This window comes from Carassius carassius, chromosome 25 (assembly GCF_963082965.1).
Source record: "Carassius carassius chromosome 25, fCarCar2.1, whole genome shotgun sequence".
Lineage (NCBI taxonomy): Eukaryota > Metazoa > Chordata > Actinopteri > Cypriniformes > Cyprinidae > Carassius > Carassius carassius.
Genome location: NC_081779.1, coordinates 18,236,625 through 18,259,759, shown reverse-complemented (window position 1 = coordinate 18,259,759; position 23,135 = coordinate 18,236,625). Strand labels below are relative to the sequence as shown.

The window sequence follows — 23,135 nt, the reverse complement described above, 5'->3', positions numbered from 1 at the left end:
CTCTTCTTCCCTCACTGTTAAAGGATAGGAAGGGATAGCCCAGGCTGAATATTTAGAGACGTTCTGATCCTCAATTGAACCTGCCATCCATCTTTAGAGTCTCAGTCTGTCAGATCCTATATCACACGCACTGCCACCACACACCAAACCATCTGGACAAGACACTCAGAGCCGTTTCTTAACCTAGTTATTTGACAATGACCTCCTGGCAAGGACTGTTTCTGGCTCAGCTGTTTCTTTCTCACTGCTTTTTTGACAAAGACTTAAGCATGACTAACATCATTCTTTTTAGTCATTACAATTGACGACTAATAACTGAACACTGTCTATTAGTTTACATGGTTGCTGTCTTTGTAGTGACCCATTGATCTCATGGTTAAAGAACCTGAACGATGACATTGTCTACTGCAAAACCATGTACATGGATAGCGCTGATTATTCATAGTCAGTGATTTTCCTGACAAAGCAAGACCGTCTAGAGCTCTAAACTTCTAATTGGGTACCACCATGTACTGTTTACATTGTTATTCACATTAAAATTTGGCCTGGCTGAACCCACAGCAGTTATATGGAAAAACCTGAAACCATCAGATGAATGTGGGTTGGCATCTCAATTCATATTCATACAGTAAATGTTTAGCATTAGCAGTCTTGGAAACACACATATACAGTATATCCAGGAGCTAAGTGATAAATATCTTATGTCCCATGTTCTCTGATTTTAAGTGACTTTTCTTCCCTCTGAGTGTGACAGTCAATACACAAGCAGTTTTGAAGTGCACACAAGGGAGAAATATTGAGTTTTAAAATGGCTTTTGGAATAGACTTTCTTTGTATTTGGCCTCTGAGATTAAGTCTTGTTCTGCTGGGAAGTTATTGACACTAAGCTTTACTTGATTGCATCTGTGGATACAGAACCTTAAATATGACCTAACCATCCTGTTTTCGTCTTTAATACCTAGTTCAATGGTATTTGGCTTTTTATTTCATCAGCAATAATAAAAACAAAACAAAAAAGATGCATCATGGTGATAATTATACGAAAAAGAAAAAAACACACTGCACTAGAATGATGTTTTTAGAAGAAGAAATCTGTATTTTTGAAAACTGGTTAATTGACTCATTTTAAATGCTTTCTATTTATATTAGATTAAGTACTAAATATTTATTTGTTTTTGTACAGTTTGGCAGATTGTCATGTTTTCATATACATATTTTCATGCAAAGGTTTGGGGTCAGTAGTTAAGCAGCTGTTTTAGTTTAGCAACTGTTTTCAACTGATAATAATAAGGAATATTTCTTGAGCTCCATTAATTTAAACTAATAATATTTCACACTATTTATGTTTAATGTATTTTTGATAAAATAAATGAAGCATTTGAGTAGTAGGGTATGTCATATTTTGCACTAAAATATTTTTTTGGACAATATTGTATTTCCATTTCATTCATAGTAAAATTGGCTAAATATTACAAGTCTAAATATTGACTAAATTTAAAGGAATGTTTTGTCAAAACAAAAAGTCCAAATATTCACAAACTGCGTCCTTGTCAGTGAAGCTTTTTTCAGACAAGCTTTTTTCTGAGTAAAGTAAAGCTGTTTTTCTTAGTGAGATTGTTTCAAATCATTGTTTTTGCAGATTTGCTAATCAGGTGCCTTTTAATTGATGTGCAAATGCATGAGGTTGCAATTTACATACTTTTTCAGGTCAACATAAGCCTGAGCGTTTTGGGACAATATGTTGGACTAGTTCTGCAGTGGAGTGCACAGAAACTAAATTTACCGTCTATTGTCTTGTTTCTCTCTGGGGGCCGCCGGCTTTGAACACACTGCTCTTATCGCTGCTGTCCTATTGTTTTTGCTGTCTTTCACAGAGGGCCAAGAGGTGAAGGTGGGCGAGTACAATGCCATTGCAGATGTACTGGACCTCATCAACAACACCATCAGGTTCCAAGGTAGGAAAAGCCCCATTTGTGTGTGTTTGTGGGTCAGCATTTGAGTGAGCGAGAGACAGAAGGTTCACATCCCTGCCAATGTTGTGTACTCACTGTTCCATGTGTGGTCATCTGAATAATTCAAGAGGTATTTTTGTTTTCCCACATTGACATTCTTTGTTTTTTTCCTATAATCTCTTGATATTTCTTTTCTTTTCAAACTGCCTCTGATGGAACTTGTTAAGAGAAATATTTTGGCAGACTTACCCTGTAAAGCCTTACATATAGCCAGAATTTATTATTATATATATTTTTTTTTTTAATGGAACAGTTTATTGAACCTAAAGAAATAATAATAATAAAAAAAGAAAATCTGCATGTGTTTTTGTTGAGTATTGTATTTGATACATTATGGCTCAAATAGTATATGGGGCTAAAACCAGGGGAGAAAAAAAAAACACTCAAGAAAATCAGTTTAGTAAATGTTCATCAAAAAATATTAATAAAAATATAGTAGCTATTCTTACGTTTACTTTATAAAATCAGTAAATATTTCACAGCAAATAGACGTGTACCACAATCTGAAGAGGGGAGTTAGTTTTTATAAAGATACTGAAAAGCCTTTTACAGCCTTAAAAAGTTTGAACTATGGATCAGTAGACAAGATGGTATACAACAGGTTTTTCAGCAATGTTTTGATTATCTTGTTAATTTAGAGTCTATAGAAATGTGGATATTAAAAGTGATACAGTATGTTTACAGTGAGCTTTATATATGGAAGCAAAATAATGACTTATGTCTTTGAAACAAAAAAGCATGCTGAATAGCACTAACTGAAAAATAATGCATTGAATTAACAGTACTTGCATTTTAATGCCTTGAATTTCCAGGGCTTGCATTGTTAGGTCCTGAAATTTTATATAGTTGTTCATTTAAGCTGTGAATATTTCAATTAAAAATATTTCACACACCTTTTCATAATTAAAAAATCAATAATTCATATTCACGTTCCAGAATTCACTTCCAAAATATTAAATCGGTTAAAAATACGATGTATAATATTCAACAGGCAAATTTCGGTCCATTTTATTTCACTTTCCAAATTCGCTTCCACAAATTCAGTGGTTAAAATTCGGCAGATAATTCGCCCTTTCACATCCGGGAGCTGCAGGAATAGCAGTAGAGCACAGAGGCATAATCTCCAACTGCTGTCAGTTGCTCACCAGCAGGTGGTGCAAGCAGCTGTTAAATAAGGCCAAAGCAACAGGTGGATTAAGTAATACAGTTACAAAAACTGATCTGCAGAAATTAAGCAAGCGCTAAGTAGAAGTTTTGATTATCGGGGCATGTGGAAAAGCTGATTGTGCGTATGTTTATTTCAACCTCTTTGCTGTGACCAAGTAAGCAGCATTCAAAGGAGATTATAATGGTGTTTTACCCAACGCTGAATTACAGAACTAGCATTACAAGTAAGACACATATTGCTTTCGGTTGTTTAGTTTGCCTAACTTTGTGTCATGGCTTGTGCGTCGCTGTGCTGTAATACTGGGGATCCCCTCACGTCACACTCCAGGACTCCCCAAAGACGAGTAATGCTTCTCAGTCAAATAATACTGTGATATAAGACCTCAGATCTCAGAATAGATTTTATTGAGGATTATGCAAACTATATACAGGCAAGCAAATGGGATCAAAAAGAATCCAATGCGCTGCATTTTCTTTATAATTGATTTCCATTACCACTGGTCTATAAAGTCGACAGTCACACAAAGATATCAATACCATGATTAGTTTTAACAATATGCAACCAATTTATATTAACATAAAAAATGAGTTAAAAACAATCTAGGTATATTCTGAAAATGTAAACTGAAGAAATTATTGACGTTCTACCGCACCCAAGGGACCGTCTGACAATTCCACTGACTGGGTTAAAAGGTCCAATGTGTTTTAATTAAAATTTTAAATAACACAGTCAAATTCTTAATCTTGTATTTCTCATAGTGATTTTCTACAGGTGAGATTTTGCCAATACCTCCCTTCATATATTTACAGTATACAATCATTTACATATTAAAGATCCCTGGAAAGCGTTTTCATGTTCCAACAGTTGTAGTACATTGCTAGATACAAGACTGACTTACTAGGGATGGGCGTTTTCCACAAATATCACATTCGACTATTTGAGCTCACAAAAAAAGAATATTCGAATATTCGTTTATTTAAATTAAGTTTAATGAGTCAGACATTTTTCAGCAACATTTGTTTTCGTCATTTTGAACACAATAAGCTTGAACATTACACATCGTGTTTTGTAGCTGAAAACCTTTTACAAATGCGTGCAAACAAATAAAAGTACAGATTAAAAGCAAAAAAATAATAATAAGTGAACAAAGAAAAAACGTAAAGCAGCCTGCAGCAATTAGGCTATTGTACACTTAACTTTTAAACTGTCAGCAAATCTTTTTTGCTTTTTTTCTATTCTTTCAAATGTTCTTGTTAAGAAATACGGGCATGTAAACATGATTGGGGGAAAGTCGGCTCCTTAGTCTGTTAACAATAAGGCCAGCCGTGGAGAAAACGCGCTCTGACGGCACAGACGTTGTCGGGACTCACAAATAACGGTGTGCTAAGCGAATAAGTTTTGTGAAGCGCTTCGTGTTTTCGTTTCACCACTGAATGGGATCCTCATCTGGTGGAATACATGGAGTACATGGCTCCAATAAGAACTGCTCCCACTCGTCTAGGCTGGACTCTCTGTAATCATCGCTGAAGAACTGGCTCAGCCTTTTCCAGCCTTTTCCTACGAGTTGTTATTGCATCCTCTTCATCGTTGGTGACGGCGGCTGCATCCGCACCACTTGCATCAAGGAAAATGTTCTGATAATGTTCAAATAAAAGTTTTTTTCTTAATTCTCTCATGTTTTCATCGAGAAACCTGAGATGTTTGTGCCGAGGGTCTAGGGCAGACGCGAGAAGAGGAGTTTTCACTGTATTCTCCAAGTTAGCGGTGTTTATTCGTTGCATGAGAGATGCTGCAACAATGTTCTTGAATTCGGTCACTTTCTGTGATTCTCCACGGCATATTTGAAGTACTGTAGAAGACAGCAGTTCTTAGGGGGCGTTCACTTATCGCGTCTTTTGCATGCTCAAGTTCGTTATTTCCAATGTGGGCGCGCGATATGCGCGCTCATAATGGAAGCGACGCGGTCGCGATGCGCACGCGGTGCGACGCGCCCGTTTTTTCCAGGCGCGTCCGAACAGCATCGAGTTAAAAAACATCTCAACTTTCAGAATGCCGCAAGCGCACCGCGGGTCATGTGACAAGAACTAAACATTCAGCTTCATCCTTTCCCGTAACAACGTTGAAAGCTCAGCCAAGATGAAGGAACTGCTGATCATTGCTGTATATGGATTGCCATTTTTAAATAAATTTAGTAGCAGAGCTACTGAAAGCGATTTTTTTTGTGCTGCAAATCCATTTATCCTTTGCTGAAATTTCCGCGTCTTCATGGAGAGAGCGCGTCATTGTTGCTTAGCCTCAGGAGCGCTTCTGCCCGAGCACTTTGGAAAAAAGGAGAAAAAAAACGCACATAGCCTTTTCCACGCGTTATTAGGCGCGATATGTGAATGGCCCCTTATTCATTCATTAATTATTTTTTAAATAAATTAAATAAATTATTTTTTATATATAACATGCACTTTTTCTTGTTCCGTAACTTGCGTTCATATCCTCATCTGTCTGTATATAGTTTGCATCATCAGTAAGATGTGAGTTTGTTTTTAAATCGCTGTCACTTTTAGTGCGCTGAGCCACGTGTTTTCTTTTCTTTAACAGATTTCTGAGGGAAACCGCGTGAAACCTTGAGCGTTCGTTCATATTTTACATCTGCTTAACTGTCTATATAGTTTGAATAATCATCAATAAAATGTATTCTGAGATCTGAGGTCTTATATCACAGTATTATTTGACTGAGAAGCATTACTCGTCATTGGGGAGTCCTGGAGTGTGACGTGAGGGGATCCCCAGTATTACAGCACAGCGACGCACAAGCCATGACACAAAGTTAGGCAAACTAAACAACCGAAAGCAATATATGTCTTCCTTAGATGTAATGTTAGTTCTGTAATTCAGCGTTGGGTAAAACACCATAATAATCTCCTTTGAATGCTGCTTACTTGGTAACAGAAAAGAGGTTGAAATAAACATACGCACAATCAGCTTTTCCACATGCCCCGATAATCAAAACTTCTACTTAGCGCTTGATTAATTTCTGCAGATCAGTTTTTGTAACTGTATTACTTAATCCACCTGTTGCTTTGGCCTTATTTAACCCTCTGGGCTTCTTCGTAAATGGGTCACACTTAGCTTCCTCCCGCCCGAAAACGGGCGAAGCCTTAAAATTGTACTTTACTTTTTCCCAGGATAACCAATCAAATACATTTTTGTTCTATAATGTTTTCTGATTATTATTTAGAATTTTTAGATTTTTTTATGATACTTTGCATTAATTATATAATTTTTATGAGCTATTTTTTCCATTAGAATTAATATATAATTTTTTATTTTATATTTATTTAAAAAAAAAAATTCAATAAATGCAGCATTTCACATCAAAATAGAGTGCCAGCCTAAAAAAAAAATGTTCCAGGAGAAGAACTTCATCTAGTGGCTTTAAAAAATAGCCACTTTTGTGTAATGTCCTGTACCAGCCTGTAGGCTGTCTATAGCTTCCTATATATCCTATATAGAAAGGCTTTTTGATTCCTTTTGTTGTTTTAGACATGATTTCTCTATCTTATTCGTTTTTTTTATTTAGATATACATTTAGATATTCTAAAAGATGATTACTTTATTTTCTTAACAAAAATGTTTAGATAAGTATCAGGTTTTGCATTATGATTACAATCAAACTATAGCATTTGGTTAGAAAGGGAACACAATGTGTGTGTGTGTGTGTGTGTGTGTGTGTGTGTGTGTGTGTGTATGTGTGAGTGAATGTGTGTGTGTGTGTGTGTTGCATTTGAACGAGAGTCTCTTTTTGTATTTTTTATTTATTTATTTTTGCATATTCTCAAAATTTGCTGTTGCAGTCTTACCAGTCTCTCTCTTTCTCTCTCTCTCTCTCTCTCTCTCTCTCTCTCTCTCTCTCTGTGTGTGTGTGTGTGTGTGTGTGTGTGCATTTGAGCAAGTTTTTTTTTTCATTTATTGATTTTATGTGGAATATTCTACAAATTTGCTGTTGCAGTCGCCAGTTTATCTGTGTATGTGTGTGTGTGTTTGTGTGCGTGGGTGTGTGTGTGTGGGGGGGGGTCTTATTTGCACTCTTGATGTTCTAGAGTGTCACCCCTTCATTGCTGTACACTTTTTTTCAGCACAGTTGCTGATCTGTAGCTTGTACCACCAAAAGTTTCTCTGAGTTTTCCTATTTTTTCGTATTTCCCATTCATTTCCTATGTCGCCCGTTTTCGGGCGGGAGGAAGCTAAGTGTGACTTTTTTTTTTACGACCCTTTAACATATCAGAATCATCTCCCTGATTTTTTTGTGTGTTCATATTGGTAATACAACAAAAGTCACCAAGTTTCATCCCCATCCGATGAAGCAAAAAAATTAAACATTTCAAAGCGTTCAAGTTTTCGCCCGTTTTCGGGCGAAGAAGCCCAGAGGGTTAACAGCTGCATGCACCACCTGCTGGTGAGCAACTGACAGCAGTTGGAGATTATGCCTCAGTGCTCTACTGCTATTCCTGCAGCTCCCGGATGTGAAAGGGCGAATTATCTGCCGAATTTTAACCACTGAATTTGTGGAAGCGAATTTGGAAAGTGAAATAAAATGGACCGAAATTTGCCTGTTGAATATTATTCATCGTATTTTTAACCGATTTAATATTTTGGAAGTGAATTCTGGAACGTGAATATGAATTATTGATTTTTTAATTATGAAAAGGTGTGTGAAATATTTTTAATTTAAATATTCACAGCTTAAATGAACAACTATATAAAATTTCAGGACCTAACAATGCAAGCCCTGGAAATTCAAGGCATTAAAATGCAAGTACTGTTAATTCAATGCATTATTTTTCAGTTAGTGCTATTCAGCATGCTTTTTTGTTTCAAAGACATAAGTCATTATTTTGCTTCCATATTTATAGGGTTAAGTGGGGGGAAATGTTCAAACACTGACCACAACTGAATTTGTTTTCTAAATTCGGCTGAAAAAGAGTCTAAACCTTTATGGTTAAGACTCTTATTTTGAGGAAGTAGCAGTAAAGCCTCACTGTAGTATATGAAAACACCCAGGTTGTCAAGACGCAAGCCATGCAAACAACTCTTGACTCATTTTGGTGACTCATTTGGTTTAAGTGCTTGACTGTCTTCCAACTTCTCATCATAATGTAAGATCTAATCGCATCTTACATCATGATCACCCGTCCACAAACATTATGTAACCTTGTGCAGAAATAGAGCTAATATGTCACATTAGTGCCTTGATAACCCCATCAGTTTGCTCTCTAGTTGGCATGGCATTTTAAAGCCTTAGTCATTTAAATTACACAGGAGCGTCTTCCTAGGAGATTTTGAAAGTTTTCTCAGAGGTGACGTTCTTAGATGTGACTCTGAGACTAATTGACTGTGAACCATCATGACTCTTGTAGGTGTTGAGCCGCCTAAGGATCGGACGTTTATGCGTCTGCAGCGCCGGCAGATAAATGTCCCCCTCTACAGCATCCTGTCTACCATCACTATCCTGGGCATGCTCATGGCAGGAGCCTTTCTCTTCTTTAACATCAAAAACCGCAACCACAGGTCAGTGCTGAGCAAGACTATGAAAGGAAACGTTCAAGAATGAAACGAACAAAAGTCTGACACTGCATTGAAAGTCTGGGAACTTTTGTTTCATGTGAAAATCAGATTTTAAGATTTTTTAAAATATAAAATAGAAAAGTTATGATAGGAAGAGTTCATATTAATGATTCTGCATTAATTTTAGGTCACAATAGATACACTACTGTTCAAAAATTTGAACGATAAGTAAAAGTTTTTTTAATAAATGAATAATTGTATTCATCAAGGATGCATTCATTTAATCAGGAGTGACATTAAAGACATTTATAATGTCACAAAAGACTTCAGTTTCAAAACAAATGCTGTTCTTTTAAACTTTTTTATTCATCAAAGAATCGTGAGGGGGAAAAAAGTATAATGTTTAAAATGTTTCTTGAGCAGCAAATCAGCATATTAGAATGATTTCCGATGGATCATGTGACACTGAAGTCTGGAGTAATGATGCTGAAAATTCAGCTTTACCATCACAAAAATAAATTGTTTTAAAATATAGTATATAATATATAAGTTGTAATAATATTTAACATTTTACAGTTGTTATTGTATTTTTCAAATAAATGTTTGTTTATTTATTTACATTTATCTCTGTATATATATTCTTTTTTATTGGTGTTCTGTTGTCCTAAACCTGAGCCCAATTTGGGTTTTGGATGTGCACATCTATTTATTTATTTATTCAAAAAAAATTGTTGATTCCCAGAGGACGTTTTTTGATTTCAAACCTATTCTGATAAATTCTGATAAATTTGTATAAACTTATTACAATAGTGCAAAATAAAGGCACTTTTGCTAGTGGTTTCAGATTTTTGGATCCCGCTGTGTATGATACAGTCATAGGTGTAGATGCACATTTAATTGCAATAGTTAATAATAAATGAAATGTGAATATTTAATGTATCAGTTGTGTGCTTCCCTCCATCTGCAGGCTGATCAAAATGTCGAGTCCCTATATGAACAACCTGATCATTCTGGGGGGCTTGCTGTCATATGCCTCCATTTTCCTCTTTGGTCTGGATGGATCTTTTGTGTCAGACAAGGAATTTGAGACCCTCTGTACTGTGAGTAATAACTGATTTCTGTGAATCTGATTTGAACAAAGGTAGACCATGGGTTAGATGTTACACTTTTTACTCCCATAAACGTTCAGTTTTTTGTTTCTGGCTACAAACAGCTATAATGGATAAATTGTCACAATAATAAGCATAATGATTTTAGCGTGAAGAACATTGATAAGTATTGTTATAAAGGACTAATTTATGACATTGGTATTTTAAACATGCAAAACCAGTGATGGAGACTACAAACATTTATGCAACTGGACATTTGACTCAAAGCCCAACTCAAAAAGATTGAGACAAGTTCTCCTTAGACATCTAGCCCTGGTCTCCTCTGTATCTGAGTATGAACATTTTTCACCTCTGCTTCTCAGACTGTCACCAAATTGAGTTAGCATGATTGGATGTGTCACAATTTGGTGACTTAATTTAATTTAGTAGAATTCACAACAGTGCTCAATACATCACATGAAATCATATCAAAGCTTCAGTCCACAGTACATGATCTTCAAACAAGAAACAGCACTGCAGTTCCATAAACTGGCCCCAAACAATGTATCCCAGCCAGCAGGCCATCCTCATTGATTCCTGAATTTTACATCCTGAGATTATCTTTCCCAGAGGAGCTCAAAATAAAGAGTACTAGATCTGTGGGAGAGAGCAAGAGAGACAAAAGATGAAGGGAGGACAAAAAGAAAAAAAACATGCCTCGGGAACTTCCACAGAATTCACTACACACCCTGGCACCCAATTTGCTTTTCTATAGCGGATGTGTTATCATTAGATTTATGGTTTTGCAGTTTCTGCTGCTTTGTATTCTGTAGACTTAGTCCAATCTTAGCATTTCAGTGCTGAGAAGAACCTTTGGTAACTTTGCAACTTAGCATCCTTGTTTTACTTTCACATTTAATGTTTTAGGTCCGTACATGGATCCTGATTGTGGGTTACACAACAGCATTTGGCGCCATGTTTGCAAAGACCTGGAGAGTGCACGCTATCTTCAAGAATGTAAAGATGAAGAAAAAGGTGAGAAATAGGCTTTCAAAGCATGTTAAATACAACACTGCACCATTTACATCTTAAAGGTAAGCATCATGGAGTGACATTGCATGCTAACTTGTCTTAAAACACTGTATCTTTTCAGGTTACAGTGGATTGGTCTTACAAACAAACAAACCAAAAAAAAAAAAGATTTCAAATCATCATCAATATTAACATTTTTTTAAATAAGTTTCTTATGTTCACCAAGGTTGCATTTATTTGATCAAAAATACTGTAAAAAAAAACAGTATTATTGTGAAATATTGTTATATTTTAAATCAGTTTTTAAAATGTAATCTATTCAAAGGCAGCTACATTTTAAACAGAAAACGGTTGTGCCGCTTAATTTTTTTGTGGGAACTGTGATAATTTTTTGATAAATAGAAAGTTCAAAGGAAAATAAATTTTTTGAAATAGAAATCTTTTGTAATATTGTAAATGTCTGTACTGTCACTTCTGGTCAATTTAATGCATCAATGCTGAATAAAAGTACTAATTTTCTTTTGAGAAATCTTTCTGACCCCAAACCTTTGAACAGCAGTGTATATTATCACCTCTAGTGTCTACTCTGAGTCATATGGCATAACTGATTGGGTTCCAGTGAGGCAGAACTCATAGGAACTGGAATAATTTGTCATCTGACACATAATGGTCACACTTCAGTGAATTTAAATGGTGGTTATGATTTAGAAGAATTATAATGGCAAAAACAGAACAGAAAACACTGCAGTTTATACATGAATGTGGGAATGGAGAGCTAGATAATGAGATGGAGAAACAATGAAAGAGAGGGATTATTAAAAAAAGGAGATACAATTTCCATGCTTAAAACATCATGGAAAAGCAGCGTTGCCACTGAGCTGTCAGCTGTCTAATTGTTTCACTGCCCAAAAGCTAAAATATAGAAATGCTGTCTTCACTTAGGGTCATTTAGCTGTCTCCATGCTCAGTTTCCTGACACCTAACACTGCCAGTGCTAACCAATGAATCTCTGATCTCTTCTAAAGAACAGTGTCTTCCTGCTCTGCTAGAAACAGTCTTCAATAGTCTGTGTGTGAACTTCCTCCACAAGAAAAAGCAGCGCACTGTTATGGGGCATAGCTACACATGCACAAGCGCATCCATGCAACTCTTTAACACAACAGATTCAAGCATGCACACTGACCTCCTTTCATACACTCGTTCTCTCGCTGCTCTTGTTTTTCAGTGCAGTGTAAGAATTTGGTGAGTGAAGCAGCTGATACCATATGACAGTGCTGTAAAGGATGGCTAGCCATGGCTGGCCATGTTTATTTATAGAGTTCGCAGGCTACTTCCACTGCTGCAGTCAGAATCAGTAGGATGAGATCAAGAGAAGCATACACAGAAAGAGAAAGTAAGACAGAGGGTGATAAACAGAGAAAAGTAAGGCAGAGAACTAGCCATAACTTCAAAGTAATCTTCCAGGTTCAATACAATGTTATTTTATAGAATTTATTAATATTTTGAATTAGCTTTTATAATATATTTTTAGTTTTTATTATCATTTTTGTTTGCTTTGTAAAGCCCCTTTCACACTGCACGTTGGACACGGTAAATTGCAGGAACATTGCTGGGTCGCCTTCTGTGTGAACGCAAACACGTCCTGGGATTGATTCCGGGATTGATCCCGGGTCGGGTACCTAGTAACATTGCCGGGTTCAGTCCTGGAACAAGCGCTGTGTGAACAAAAGCCAGATTTAATGCAATACGTGAAATTGCATTGACATGAACAACCATCAATCACTTAAATAACCCTCGCACAGAGTTCCTCATTAAGGTTAAAATTATTTTAGATACACTAGTTCAGCTCATTCTGGAGGTACGTTACTTGTGTTGACTGTGTAAAGGGGTTCCCTTTGTTGTCGCCGAAAAGGGGGGTTTCAGTAGTCGTTGAAGTGACATCTTGGGAAGCCCGTGGTTGGGAGTTGTCTGACGATGTGGAGTTGTGGGCTGCTTGTAGTTTTAGGCGGGCACTTGAGGTCAGACTTTGAGACATGGCGTTACAAGACTTAACTCAGAACACAAAACTCTCAATGGAAAAGAAAAGAAAAGAAACTAAAGTAAAAGAATAGAACAGAAGTAAAGTTTGACGAGACTAGGTGGTGTTTCTTCTCATCGTGGCTAAGTAGCAGCAGGCGTGCAGGCTGAAGCACGCTGGAATGGTGCTCAAAGAACACAAAAAGTAATGGCAAAAAGCATGGCTAAAAGTGATGACTAAAAGCTAAAGAGCTAAAAGGCTAAAAGCAGGCATGACTAGAAGCTAACGCTAAAAGCAAAAGCTAAGAGCTAAAACTAAATGCAAAATTTGATGGAGTCCTGAGTATTTAAACCGGGTTGCAGAGATGTATAAAGTACTAGAGACCCAGACTTGAGTAAAAGTACAAGTGCTCTATCAAAACAATGACTTGAGTAGAAGTTGAAGTGCTCTTTAAGCACCACACTTAAGTAGAAGTACTAAAGTATTCAACATTTTTTGTACTTAAGTATTGCAAGTAGTCTATTTGAAAATTTACTACTCAAGTACTGAAAGTAAAAGTACAAGTATTGTGTTATGTAGTTATTAAAGAAAGTAGTCAAAAGTTTGAACATATTGTTTTTACTATTTCAAATGATTAACCTAAAGGACAATCACAATTCCTTTGACTGTAACTTTTTGTAAACAAAAAACAGATTAAAGGGTTAGTTCGCCCAATTTGCGAAATTATGTCATTAATAACTTACCTCATGTTGTTTCAAACCCGTAAGACCTCTGTTTATCTTTGGAACACAGTTTAAGATATTATAGATTTAGTCCGAGAGCTCTCAGTCCCTCCAAAAGCTGTGTGTACGGTCTACTGTCCATGTCCAGAAAGGTAAGAAAAACATCATCAGAGTAGTCCATGTGACATCAGAGGGTCAGTTAGAATTTTTTGAAGCATCGAAAATACATTTTGGTCCAAAACTAGCAAAAACTACGACTTTATTCAGCATTGTCTTCTCTTCCGTGTCTGTTGTAAGACAGTTCAAAACAAAGCAGTTTGTGATATCCGGTTCGCGAACGAATCATTCGATGTAACCGGATCTTTTTGGAACAGTTCACCAAATCGAACTGAATCGTTTTAAACGGTTTGCGTCTCCAATACGCATTAATCCACAAATGACTTAAGCTGTTAGCTTGTTTAATGTGGCTGACACTCCCTCTGAGATAAAAAAAACAATATCCCGGAGTAATTCATTTACTCAAACAGTACACTGACTAAACTGCTGTGAAGAGAGAACTGAAGATGAACACCGAGCCGAGCCAGATAACGAACAACAGACTGACTCGTTCACAAGTCAAGAACACTGATATATATATATAACTTATATTATAGATCAGTGGTCAAGAACCGTTTCTGTCAGACGCGTCTGATTCGAGAACCGAGGAGCTGATGATAGCACATTTCGTACAAAATGGTAATTCAAAGTGCTTTACATAAAAGAATGTAAAATAGTAATTAAGAAAAATAATAACAAGAATAAAACAAGCAATTTTAAAACTTTTAAAATTATTAAAACTGTACTTATTTAAAATTAATTTAAAACAGTTAGAAAATGATTTTACATAAAATTAAATAAAAAAATAGTGAAAATATATATTGCAATCAGTTCAGACATTGCACAGTGCTCATTCAATAAATGTACAGCTAAACAGATGAGTTTTAAGTCTAGATTTAAATGTGACTAGTGTTTTAGCACATCTGATCTCTTCTGGAAGCTGATTCCAACTGTGGGTGGCATAGTAACTAAAGGAGGACTCCCCTTGTTTTGTGTGAACCCTTGGTATTTCTAACTGACTCGATCCTAATGATCTGAGTGCTCTGTTAGGTTTATATTCAGTGAGCATATCTGCAATATATTTCGGTCCTAGGTCATTTAGTGACTTATATACGAGTAAAAGTACTTTAAAATCAATCCTAAATGTAACTGGAAGCCAGTGTAAGGACCTAAGGACTGGTGTGATATGCTCAGATTTTCTGGTTCTAGTCAGAATCCTGGCAGCAGCGTTCTGGATGAGCTGCAGCTGTCTAATGGTCTTTTTGGGAAGGCCGGTGAGGAGCCCATTACAATAGTCCACCCTGCTGGTGATGAAGGCATGCACAAGTTTCTCCTAGTCTTGGCTGGAAACAAAACATCTAATTCTTGCAATGTTTTTTAAATGATAGTATGCTGATTTAGTTACTGCTTTGATATGACTATTGAAACTAAGGTCTGTCTCCAGAATCACACCAGGATTCCTGACTTGATGTTTAGTTGTTTGACCCCTAGAGTCAAGGTATTCATTCACCTTGAACACTTCATCTTTGTTTGATGATACTGCGCATGTGTGATTCAGCGTGAAAGCAAACCGACACACAGAGCGTCTGAACCGAACTGATTCTTTTGGTGATTGATTCTGAACCGATTCTCTGCTAGTGTTATGAGCCCAGGTAAACCGAAGGCTTGCAGTCAACGCCAATGACGCCATTACGTCGAGCGCAAAAGAACCGGTGAACTGTTTTCTTCAACTGGTTTATTGAATCGAACTGTCAGAAAGAACTACTGGTGATTCGAAATCCGATGCAACCGGTTCTTGACTCGTGAACGAGTCATTATCTGGCTCAGCTCGGTGTTCATCTCTCTCTTCACAGCAGTTCAGTCAGCACGTGCAGTCTTCTTAATCGCTTGATTCGCTCAATGATGTGCCAGCTTCATCAAACCTGCCATCTACAGTTCTGTTTGTAATGGAATGATTCGTAACATTTTTATAATTGTAACGAGTAACGATGCAGCACATAAAAAAAATATCGGAGTAAAAGTATTAAACTCATCGAAAATATGTACTGAAGTAAAAGTGGAAGTAGGAGAAAAAAATAATACTCTAGTAAAGTACAGATACCGCCTTTTAGTACTTAAGTACAGTAGTGAAGTAGTTCTACTTAGTTACTATACATCTCTGCCGGGTTGTGGGACACCTCCCAAATGGTGTCTTAACCAAATAAATATTGTCTTTGCTCGGTGTGTTGTATATTCCTCCTTCCCATTCATAAATCAAATGTTATTTTATCAATCATGTGGTCCAAATTTTCCCTGCTCTTGCAGAGTATAATTTTGGATATGATTTCTATAACAAGAATATGATACATTTGACAAATAATTGATTGTCAGAAACGTTTCAAGCAAGAAGATTCAAACACATACATACTAAACATGAATATGAATCCTTAAGCTATTCAATAGTTATTAAAAATACATACACAATAAGTGATTAGAAACATGATAGTCAAATGTGTGGGTTACATATATGATATGGAGTAAACCCTCTGGAGTCTAAGGGTATTTTTGGGGCCTGGAGAAGTTTTGTCAAAACAATGTTTATGCGTGGTTAGTGAAAAACGAACAATGTTAAATCTCTTGAATAAGGCCATAAAACACAAACAGAACATTGGTTCCCGGGACTTTTGAGAACTGGAGCTTGTAGCCTAGAAAGTTTCTTTCTAAATTATGTGAAAATCATCTTGTTTACTCACTCACAGAAAACAATATATTGATTTAAATTGTCTAAGACAATTTTTGTTGGTAAAAGTCATATGCGAGTAGGCATCAACCATCATGAATATCATTGTGATTTACACCTGAGAAGGTAAAGGCCTGCATAATGAGCTGCATAATGAGCCTTTCAGTCAGCTGTGCCACTGAGAGGGAGGAGTTACAAGAAAGAATGTGAGGACAAAATAAATGTATATAATTTTGTTTATATATATATATATATATATATATATATATATATAAAGAAACTTACTCATGTTAATGATCTCTGCTGAATAAAGCGCTTCATTCTTTTATTTCTGAGGAAATCCAAATCCTGAGGTCCAAATCACATCTTTTTGGGGTGAATTATGTCTTATTCCTCTTATCGCGAAGCATGCTTCATCGCGAAGCATCTCGCTGCTTTGTCTTCTGTTGTGTGGGCGTATTCAAGCCACACGCTTCAGTGAAACATTAGAATCTGAATAGAGCGTTCAGCTCGGGGGCGTGGACACATTAGAAGATAATAAAGGGAGACATGTAAAACGGACATTGCGTTGTTTTCATATGGATTACTTTATCACAGTAAATGCAAATAAATGAACAAAGTTTTGTTGTTATTTCTGTTTACAAAAAAAGATGACCCTTTACAGATTCAATTGATGTATTGCTCTTACCTGTACAATCAAAATTGAAAGTGTAATTTAAGTTCTTTTCGGGGTTATCAGGAGAAAATGCCTCATAATGCGTATACACGTTAATCGACCCCAGAGGGTTAAGCAATGGACTGATATCCATTTATAAGTCTTTTTGAGTTCATTTTGGTGCATCTACATCTGTAAAAGAGTTTCTGTGTCATTCTTTGACATAAGGACATGTTCTGTGGAGACCAGAGGTTAAAAGGTGCTTTTAAAGGAATTTTGGTCTAGTTCTTTTCTTCTAAGTGGAGGGAAGTCAATCCAAAGAGCTTGTGATAATGATTACTATCATTGGTTTACATGTGACGGTCATGCTGTTCATCTCTTTGACCATCCATCTTGATTACTTGCCCCAAATTTGACAATCTCCTTTCCGAATTGGAATTGTCAATGATTGTTCTTTTGTTCTAATGTTGATAGGTGTTCAAGCTGCTAGTTAGTGGACTGGTTTCCGACTTGTGGCGTTAGGACTTTATTTACAACATCCTGTTGTATTGAGCATTTCTGTGGAATTCGGCTCCTCATGTTTCAACCATGCTCCCGATCAAATCTTTAATTTGTCTGGTTCATTCTGATACCCTACAGATTTTAGTAATTTTGTTATATGCATTTGTAATTTTTATTGGTTTTACTTGGTTTTATTTATTTATTTTAATATTTCTATGTGCAGTAGCTTTAATTAATTAATACATTTTTTATTTACTTTTTTTTACGTCAACTTAAACTTATTTTATTTCATTTATCTGCCAAGGTACGTTTTTCTTCTAATATTTATATTTTATTTTATATCTGATTTTTTTCAGTGAACAAATAATATTAATATTTTTAGTTTCAGTTACCAATTACAGAACTGCTTCAATACATACTTTACAATATTGACAGCATTTGTGGCATGCTGATTACCATAGCTTTAGCTTTTTTTCCAGTTTTCTAAGACATATTTACAATCTAAGTAAACTAGGCAAAGGGTTTTTAAATGCTGAAATGCAAAACTTGTATTTTTGTTAAAGCTTGTTTATTGAGTATAAAAGTTTTGAGGTAACTTAACATTCCAAGTGATTATTAAGCCGTTCTATCAAATATTTAAGTCTTAAGCTTTACTTTTAAAACTGTTGAAACTGAAAAGCTGGTAGTGAGCTGACTCCCGCTCCATACAGTGATGGACTGCTGGGCTTTGGCACTCTAAAGCGAAGGCTGCTGTCAGGACTGTGTTTTGTGAGTGTGCATGTGGGTGTGCCATCTTTTTATTAAGCTGAGAAGCAGTCTCACAGTATGTGACTCCGCGGACAGCCCATTACAAATCAGCTGCCATTCAATGCAGGTCCGGCAGTCCGAGGGGCCTGTAACAGTCTCTTCTTGCCTTGGGGCTCAGCGAGGGCTATGTCAGTCACCTCAATGGTTCGTACATCTGCCTCTGCTAGATTTAAATCTGAGATAGGGACAAAGGGAGATGGAGCAGATACACTCTCAAATACACATGCATAACTGTACTACACACAGTCATGCTTGTTTCTTGTTTAGTTGTTTCTATTGTGTAGATTTTAGTTGAATAAAGATGTATTTATCTTCTGTAAAATGAGTTGGTCCACAGATTATTAGTCTTAAAGAGATAGTTCAGCCAAAAACTATAATTCTTCAACATTTACTCAATACCAAGGTTGCCCATTGTTGTTTTGGACTGAAATTAAATTTCAGCACATGGACAAAAACACTTCAAATGTTCTTCAAAAGTGTATGAAATTTTGAAATTTCCTTGCAAATTACATTAAAAATGAACTGAAAAAATGCAACAACAAAACAATATGGAAAAAAAATGCTATAAAAGCAGAATAAATGACTTGTGTGTAAGCCTTCTGAACTCATTTGATATATTTGTGTGAAAAACAAACAAAAATTTAGGTCATTAATAATCTTCCTTTCCAGAGAGCTTTTATTGAGTTAGTGGACTGACTGAACTAACTGAACTGAACGAATCATTAATTTTTTGTTTTTGTTTTTGTGTTTTGTGAGTCAGGTCAGTTGATTCATTAAAAAGATTTGGTACTAAAGAATGATTTTTTCATGAATAGGTCAATGGTACTTCTCTCAATAGATGTCTAGATTTTAAGTAAATAACTGTTTGTCACTCAAAGCTATCATATGACTTCAGACTTGGTATATAGTGCATTGGTCATATGGAATTTTCAGTGCTTTTACAAATTACTTTTGAAGCTTAAAAGAACTCATGGTGAGTTCACACACATTTTTTAGATTGAATTGAGCCTTGAATTTATTTGGTCAATCTGATTTCTCTCTTTTTACAGCATGCATATACACAGTTATATTCAATATTGTATGGCAAAAACCTGCATGCACACTTGCATACTGCATCATGCAACATTCAGAGACTCTTACTACATTATGGAACACACAGTGTCACAAATAGATGGCATCAGAGATGTGTGCATCTGTAAATTCAATCAGACACAAGCACATGATGGCCTGCATAACTTAGACTGAGCACAAACACAGTCTGACACTAATGCACCACATGCTCTTGTAGACCTGCAGCAATAATCTTGTACAAATGATGAGCAATTTGAATTGTGAATACAAAAGCTTAAGCAGAGCTATTGGGTCTTCAAACTAAATGTTGGTTTACAAGCTCATAATTAGCGACATTAAAGATGAAGTGTGTCATTCTTTTGTTGCTAAAGCACAACTTCCAAGTTTAATTTACATGGTTGTCTATAATTAAGTTATTTGTGTTAGTGTTTGTTTGAAGGAATAGCTCAACCAAATATTTAAATTCTGTCATTACTTACTCAACCTCATGTCGTTCCAAACCTGTGTGACTTTATTCTGCAAAACACAAAAAGGAATTTATAAGAAACAAAACATTTTATTTATTTTTTTATTTGTTTCATATAATGAACAACATTGGACCTCATTGAGTTTCATTGAAAAAACCCTGAGACAGTTTTGTGCATATCTTCTTTTGTGCTCTGCAGAAGAAAGTCATTGAGGTTTGGAACGACATGAGGAGGATGAGAAAATGATGACTGGATTTACATTTTTGGGTGAACTATCGCTTTAATTGGTCTGTCATGTCAACTAATGGCACTGCCAATGGTTTGTGTTTGGTGTGGTACTACCAATGGCAAACGGGGGGAAATTTGTTTTTGGGAAACATTACTTTTATTTTTGCCATTTTTGCACCTCTGATTAAACAGACAATGAGTTGTTTACAATTATTTTTGTGCAAATTGTAAGTATAAATAGTCTATCTTTTTGGCAGAGGCTACTTACACTAACTCCGCCCATCATTGCCTGGTAGGGCCAGACAGACTGACAAAAGAAACCACTCTGGTAGAGTGGTGTGAAGAGTCAGGACATTTCATTTACCTTTATACATGAACAACCCACATTTCGATAGGGTCCCAAATCCCCAATATGCTGAGGTGCAAAGAGTATCTGCCACTGTTTACACCAAGTATAAATAGCTTAGTGCAGATAACCTCTGCCTTAAGTTCAGGGGATATTTGTACAGTAGCTGCAAAATGTGGAGGTGGGGTTTAGGACTGCCATTCGCTTTTTTGATCCATCATCACCTTCCGTTTGCGGAGATGAAAGGAGATTTTGTGCAATAAAGTGAAGTTCAGTGGTCATACGGCATTGCTTTCAGTGATGGTGCTGATGTGCTCTGAAGTATCATGATCCTGTGTTATTTCAAATGTCTTGCCATTTAATGAAACCATCAAACTTTGTTTTTTTGTAGATAAAGAGCATCTGCTCAGTGGTCACAGAATAACTCACCAACTCCTTGTTTCCCACGACGCAAGGTTTTGGCCATTGGTAAGCCATCAAAAGACATCAGATCAAAACAAGTTGGCGTTTCTATTCTGAATCATGGAAGAATTTGTCCATTCCCGCCGTCTGATTCCTCTAGAATACACGCAGGCCTCCTCATGGTGACCTTTCCTTTGATTTGGGTTCTGTTCAGGTCAACCACTGTTAAATAGAAGAAAAGAGAAAAAGATCAGACAGGAGCAGGGCTTTCATCCACAAAGGTTCAGAATGCGAGAGAAGATCATGCGTTTGAATCGAGCGAACAGTCCATTGATGGTTCTTCCCATCTCTGGCTCTTTCTCATCCCTTAATCACCTCGTCCATTGCTTTTCCTTTTTTTTCTCTTCCAGATTATCAAGGACCAGAAGCTCTTTATCATCGTGGGTGGGATGTTGCTGATTGATTTGTGCATCCTCATATGCTGGCAGATCGTGGATCCCCTGAAAAGAACTGTGGAAGAGTACAGTTTGGAGGCGAGTCTGATTGCTTATTATTAATGTTGTACGTAACAATTCAGCAGAATCCCTTCACCGGGTCATAATGGTTAATCAATCTCAATTAAATCATAGTCACAGGGAGCTAGGATCATTGGGGACTACGTAGCGGCCAAGGTTTTATTACCGTCTGCATTATTTTTGGTTCAGGAAGTAAGACGTCATGCACCGCCCCCACATCTATGGCGGTTGGCGACGCAGGCCAGCTGGAATGTGGGACATTAGCACAATTGCTTGGAAAAAAGACACTTGGATGAGCCTGTCCCGTGCTGACACACAGAGAGGGAAGAGACATTTGGAACGTCTGCTTGCTTTAGTCATGTGCATTTAGTCATGTGGGTTCATGGAATTTAGTCAGATGCTGTCGCAAATGATTGTATGTGTTGAGTTGGAAGCAAAGGTAAAATGGACAATGTCAGACCTGATTGTGTAGTACAGTATGTAGTTGTGTTAAAAAAATTTGGATTAAGCTACTTGATTCATTTGGATTTCATTTTGGTAACCTGGCCTTTCAAAGGAAGGACAGACACTTCAGAAATTTCATTTTTGGTGAACTATTCCTTTAAAGGCATGTTTTCAATGACATCCAACTTTCCATTTCATCTGTCTGTCTCTTCTTGAGGTGTATGTCCCAGTTCTTAGTGTATTAAAGAGTAGGTCTAGTGACTAACAGGCGATGTGGCTGAGTGGACTTTGCCATCACACCGATGGAATCATGGCCACTGTCTCTCTGGAGAACTATCGGCAGGGAGATTAGCACAGATTGATTGGTGCTAGGAAAGGGCCCATTAACTTTCCCTTCACTCTAGGGTGTTTAGATGAGCTTCTCCTTCCTCCTCTTCCCTGTCCTCTACTGTATACAGTATGTAGTTTATTTCAGAACATAAGCATTTCTCAGAGGTCAAATGGTTGCATTTTACCATTTATTTGGGCTTAAAGCAAGCCATTTAAGTGGCATTCACAGGCATAGCTATTTTTTAGTAATGAAGAGTTTAAAAGTCATGAATTTTCTATGAAAGTTAGTGGTCTGATGCCAATATTTAGCAGTGACTGTTGGGGACAGTGAATCTCAAATTATTGTGCCCTGATATTGTTGAGTTAAGCACAACTATTAGTAACCAGCAGTACAGCAGTTTGGCAACTTGTTAACAGTTGAATCTCTGTCAGTGCCAATGCAACTTTAAAGCTTATGTGATTTTTAAGAATCGCTACATGACTTTTGGCTTTGGAATAAGCCATTGTTCACTGTTGTATACACTGAGTATGTGTTTATTTAAAATTAAGTAATGTCTGTGAGGCCAGAGACAATTACAGTGGACAGTGTCAGGAACTTGAAACAGAAGAACATATAACATAACAGATCTGAGTGCAGCGGACAGCATTGATGTGAAGCAAACTTCTGTTTAGAGATTCACAAACTGCTTTACAATCATAGTAATGAATTACATTTGAAAATATATTAAAATACAAAACAGTTATTTTCAATAGTAATAATATTTTACAATTTTACTGTTTTTATATGTTTAATATCAAATAAATGTAGCCTTAATGAGCAAAAGACAATTCTTTTAACATTAACAAATCACATAAATATATAGATTTATGAAACAACTAAATATCTGTAAAACTGATACTAAAATTTTAATTGTAAAAGTTCATTGACATGTTGTTTGTCAACTACCCACAAACGG

At 36.4% G+C, this 23,135-nt stretch overlaps 1 protein-coding gene across 1 annotated transcript in view; it reads left to right on the top strand.

The window, feature by feature from the left end:
- LOC132104329 (gamma-aminobutyric acid type B receptor subunit 2-like) overlaps positions 1–23,135 on the top strand; it is a 206,935-nt gene that overhangs the window by 155,244 nt on the left and 28,556 nt on the right. Inside the window, exons 9-13 of the mRNA XM_059509730.1 lie at positions 1,875–1,955; positions 8,592–8,742; positions 9,707–9,839; positions 10,755–10,862; positions 21,301–21,423. Coding sequence (XP_059365713.1) covers positions 1,875–1,955; positions 8,592–8,742; positions 9,707–9,839; positions 10,755–10,862; positions 21,301–21,423 — 596 coding nt within the window. The remainder of the gene's footprint in view (positions 1–1,874; positions 1,956–8,591; positions 8,743–9,706; positions 9,840–10,754; positions 10,863–21,300; positions 21,424–23,135) is intronic.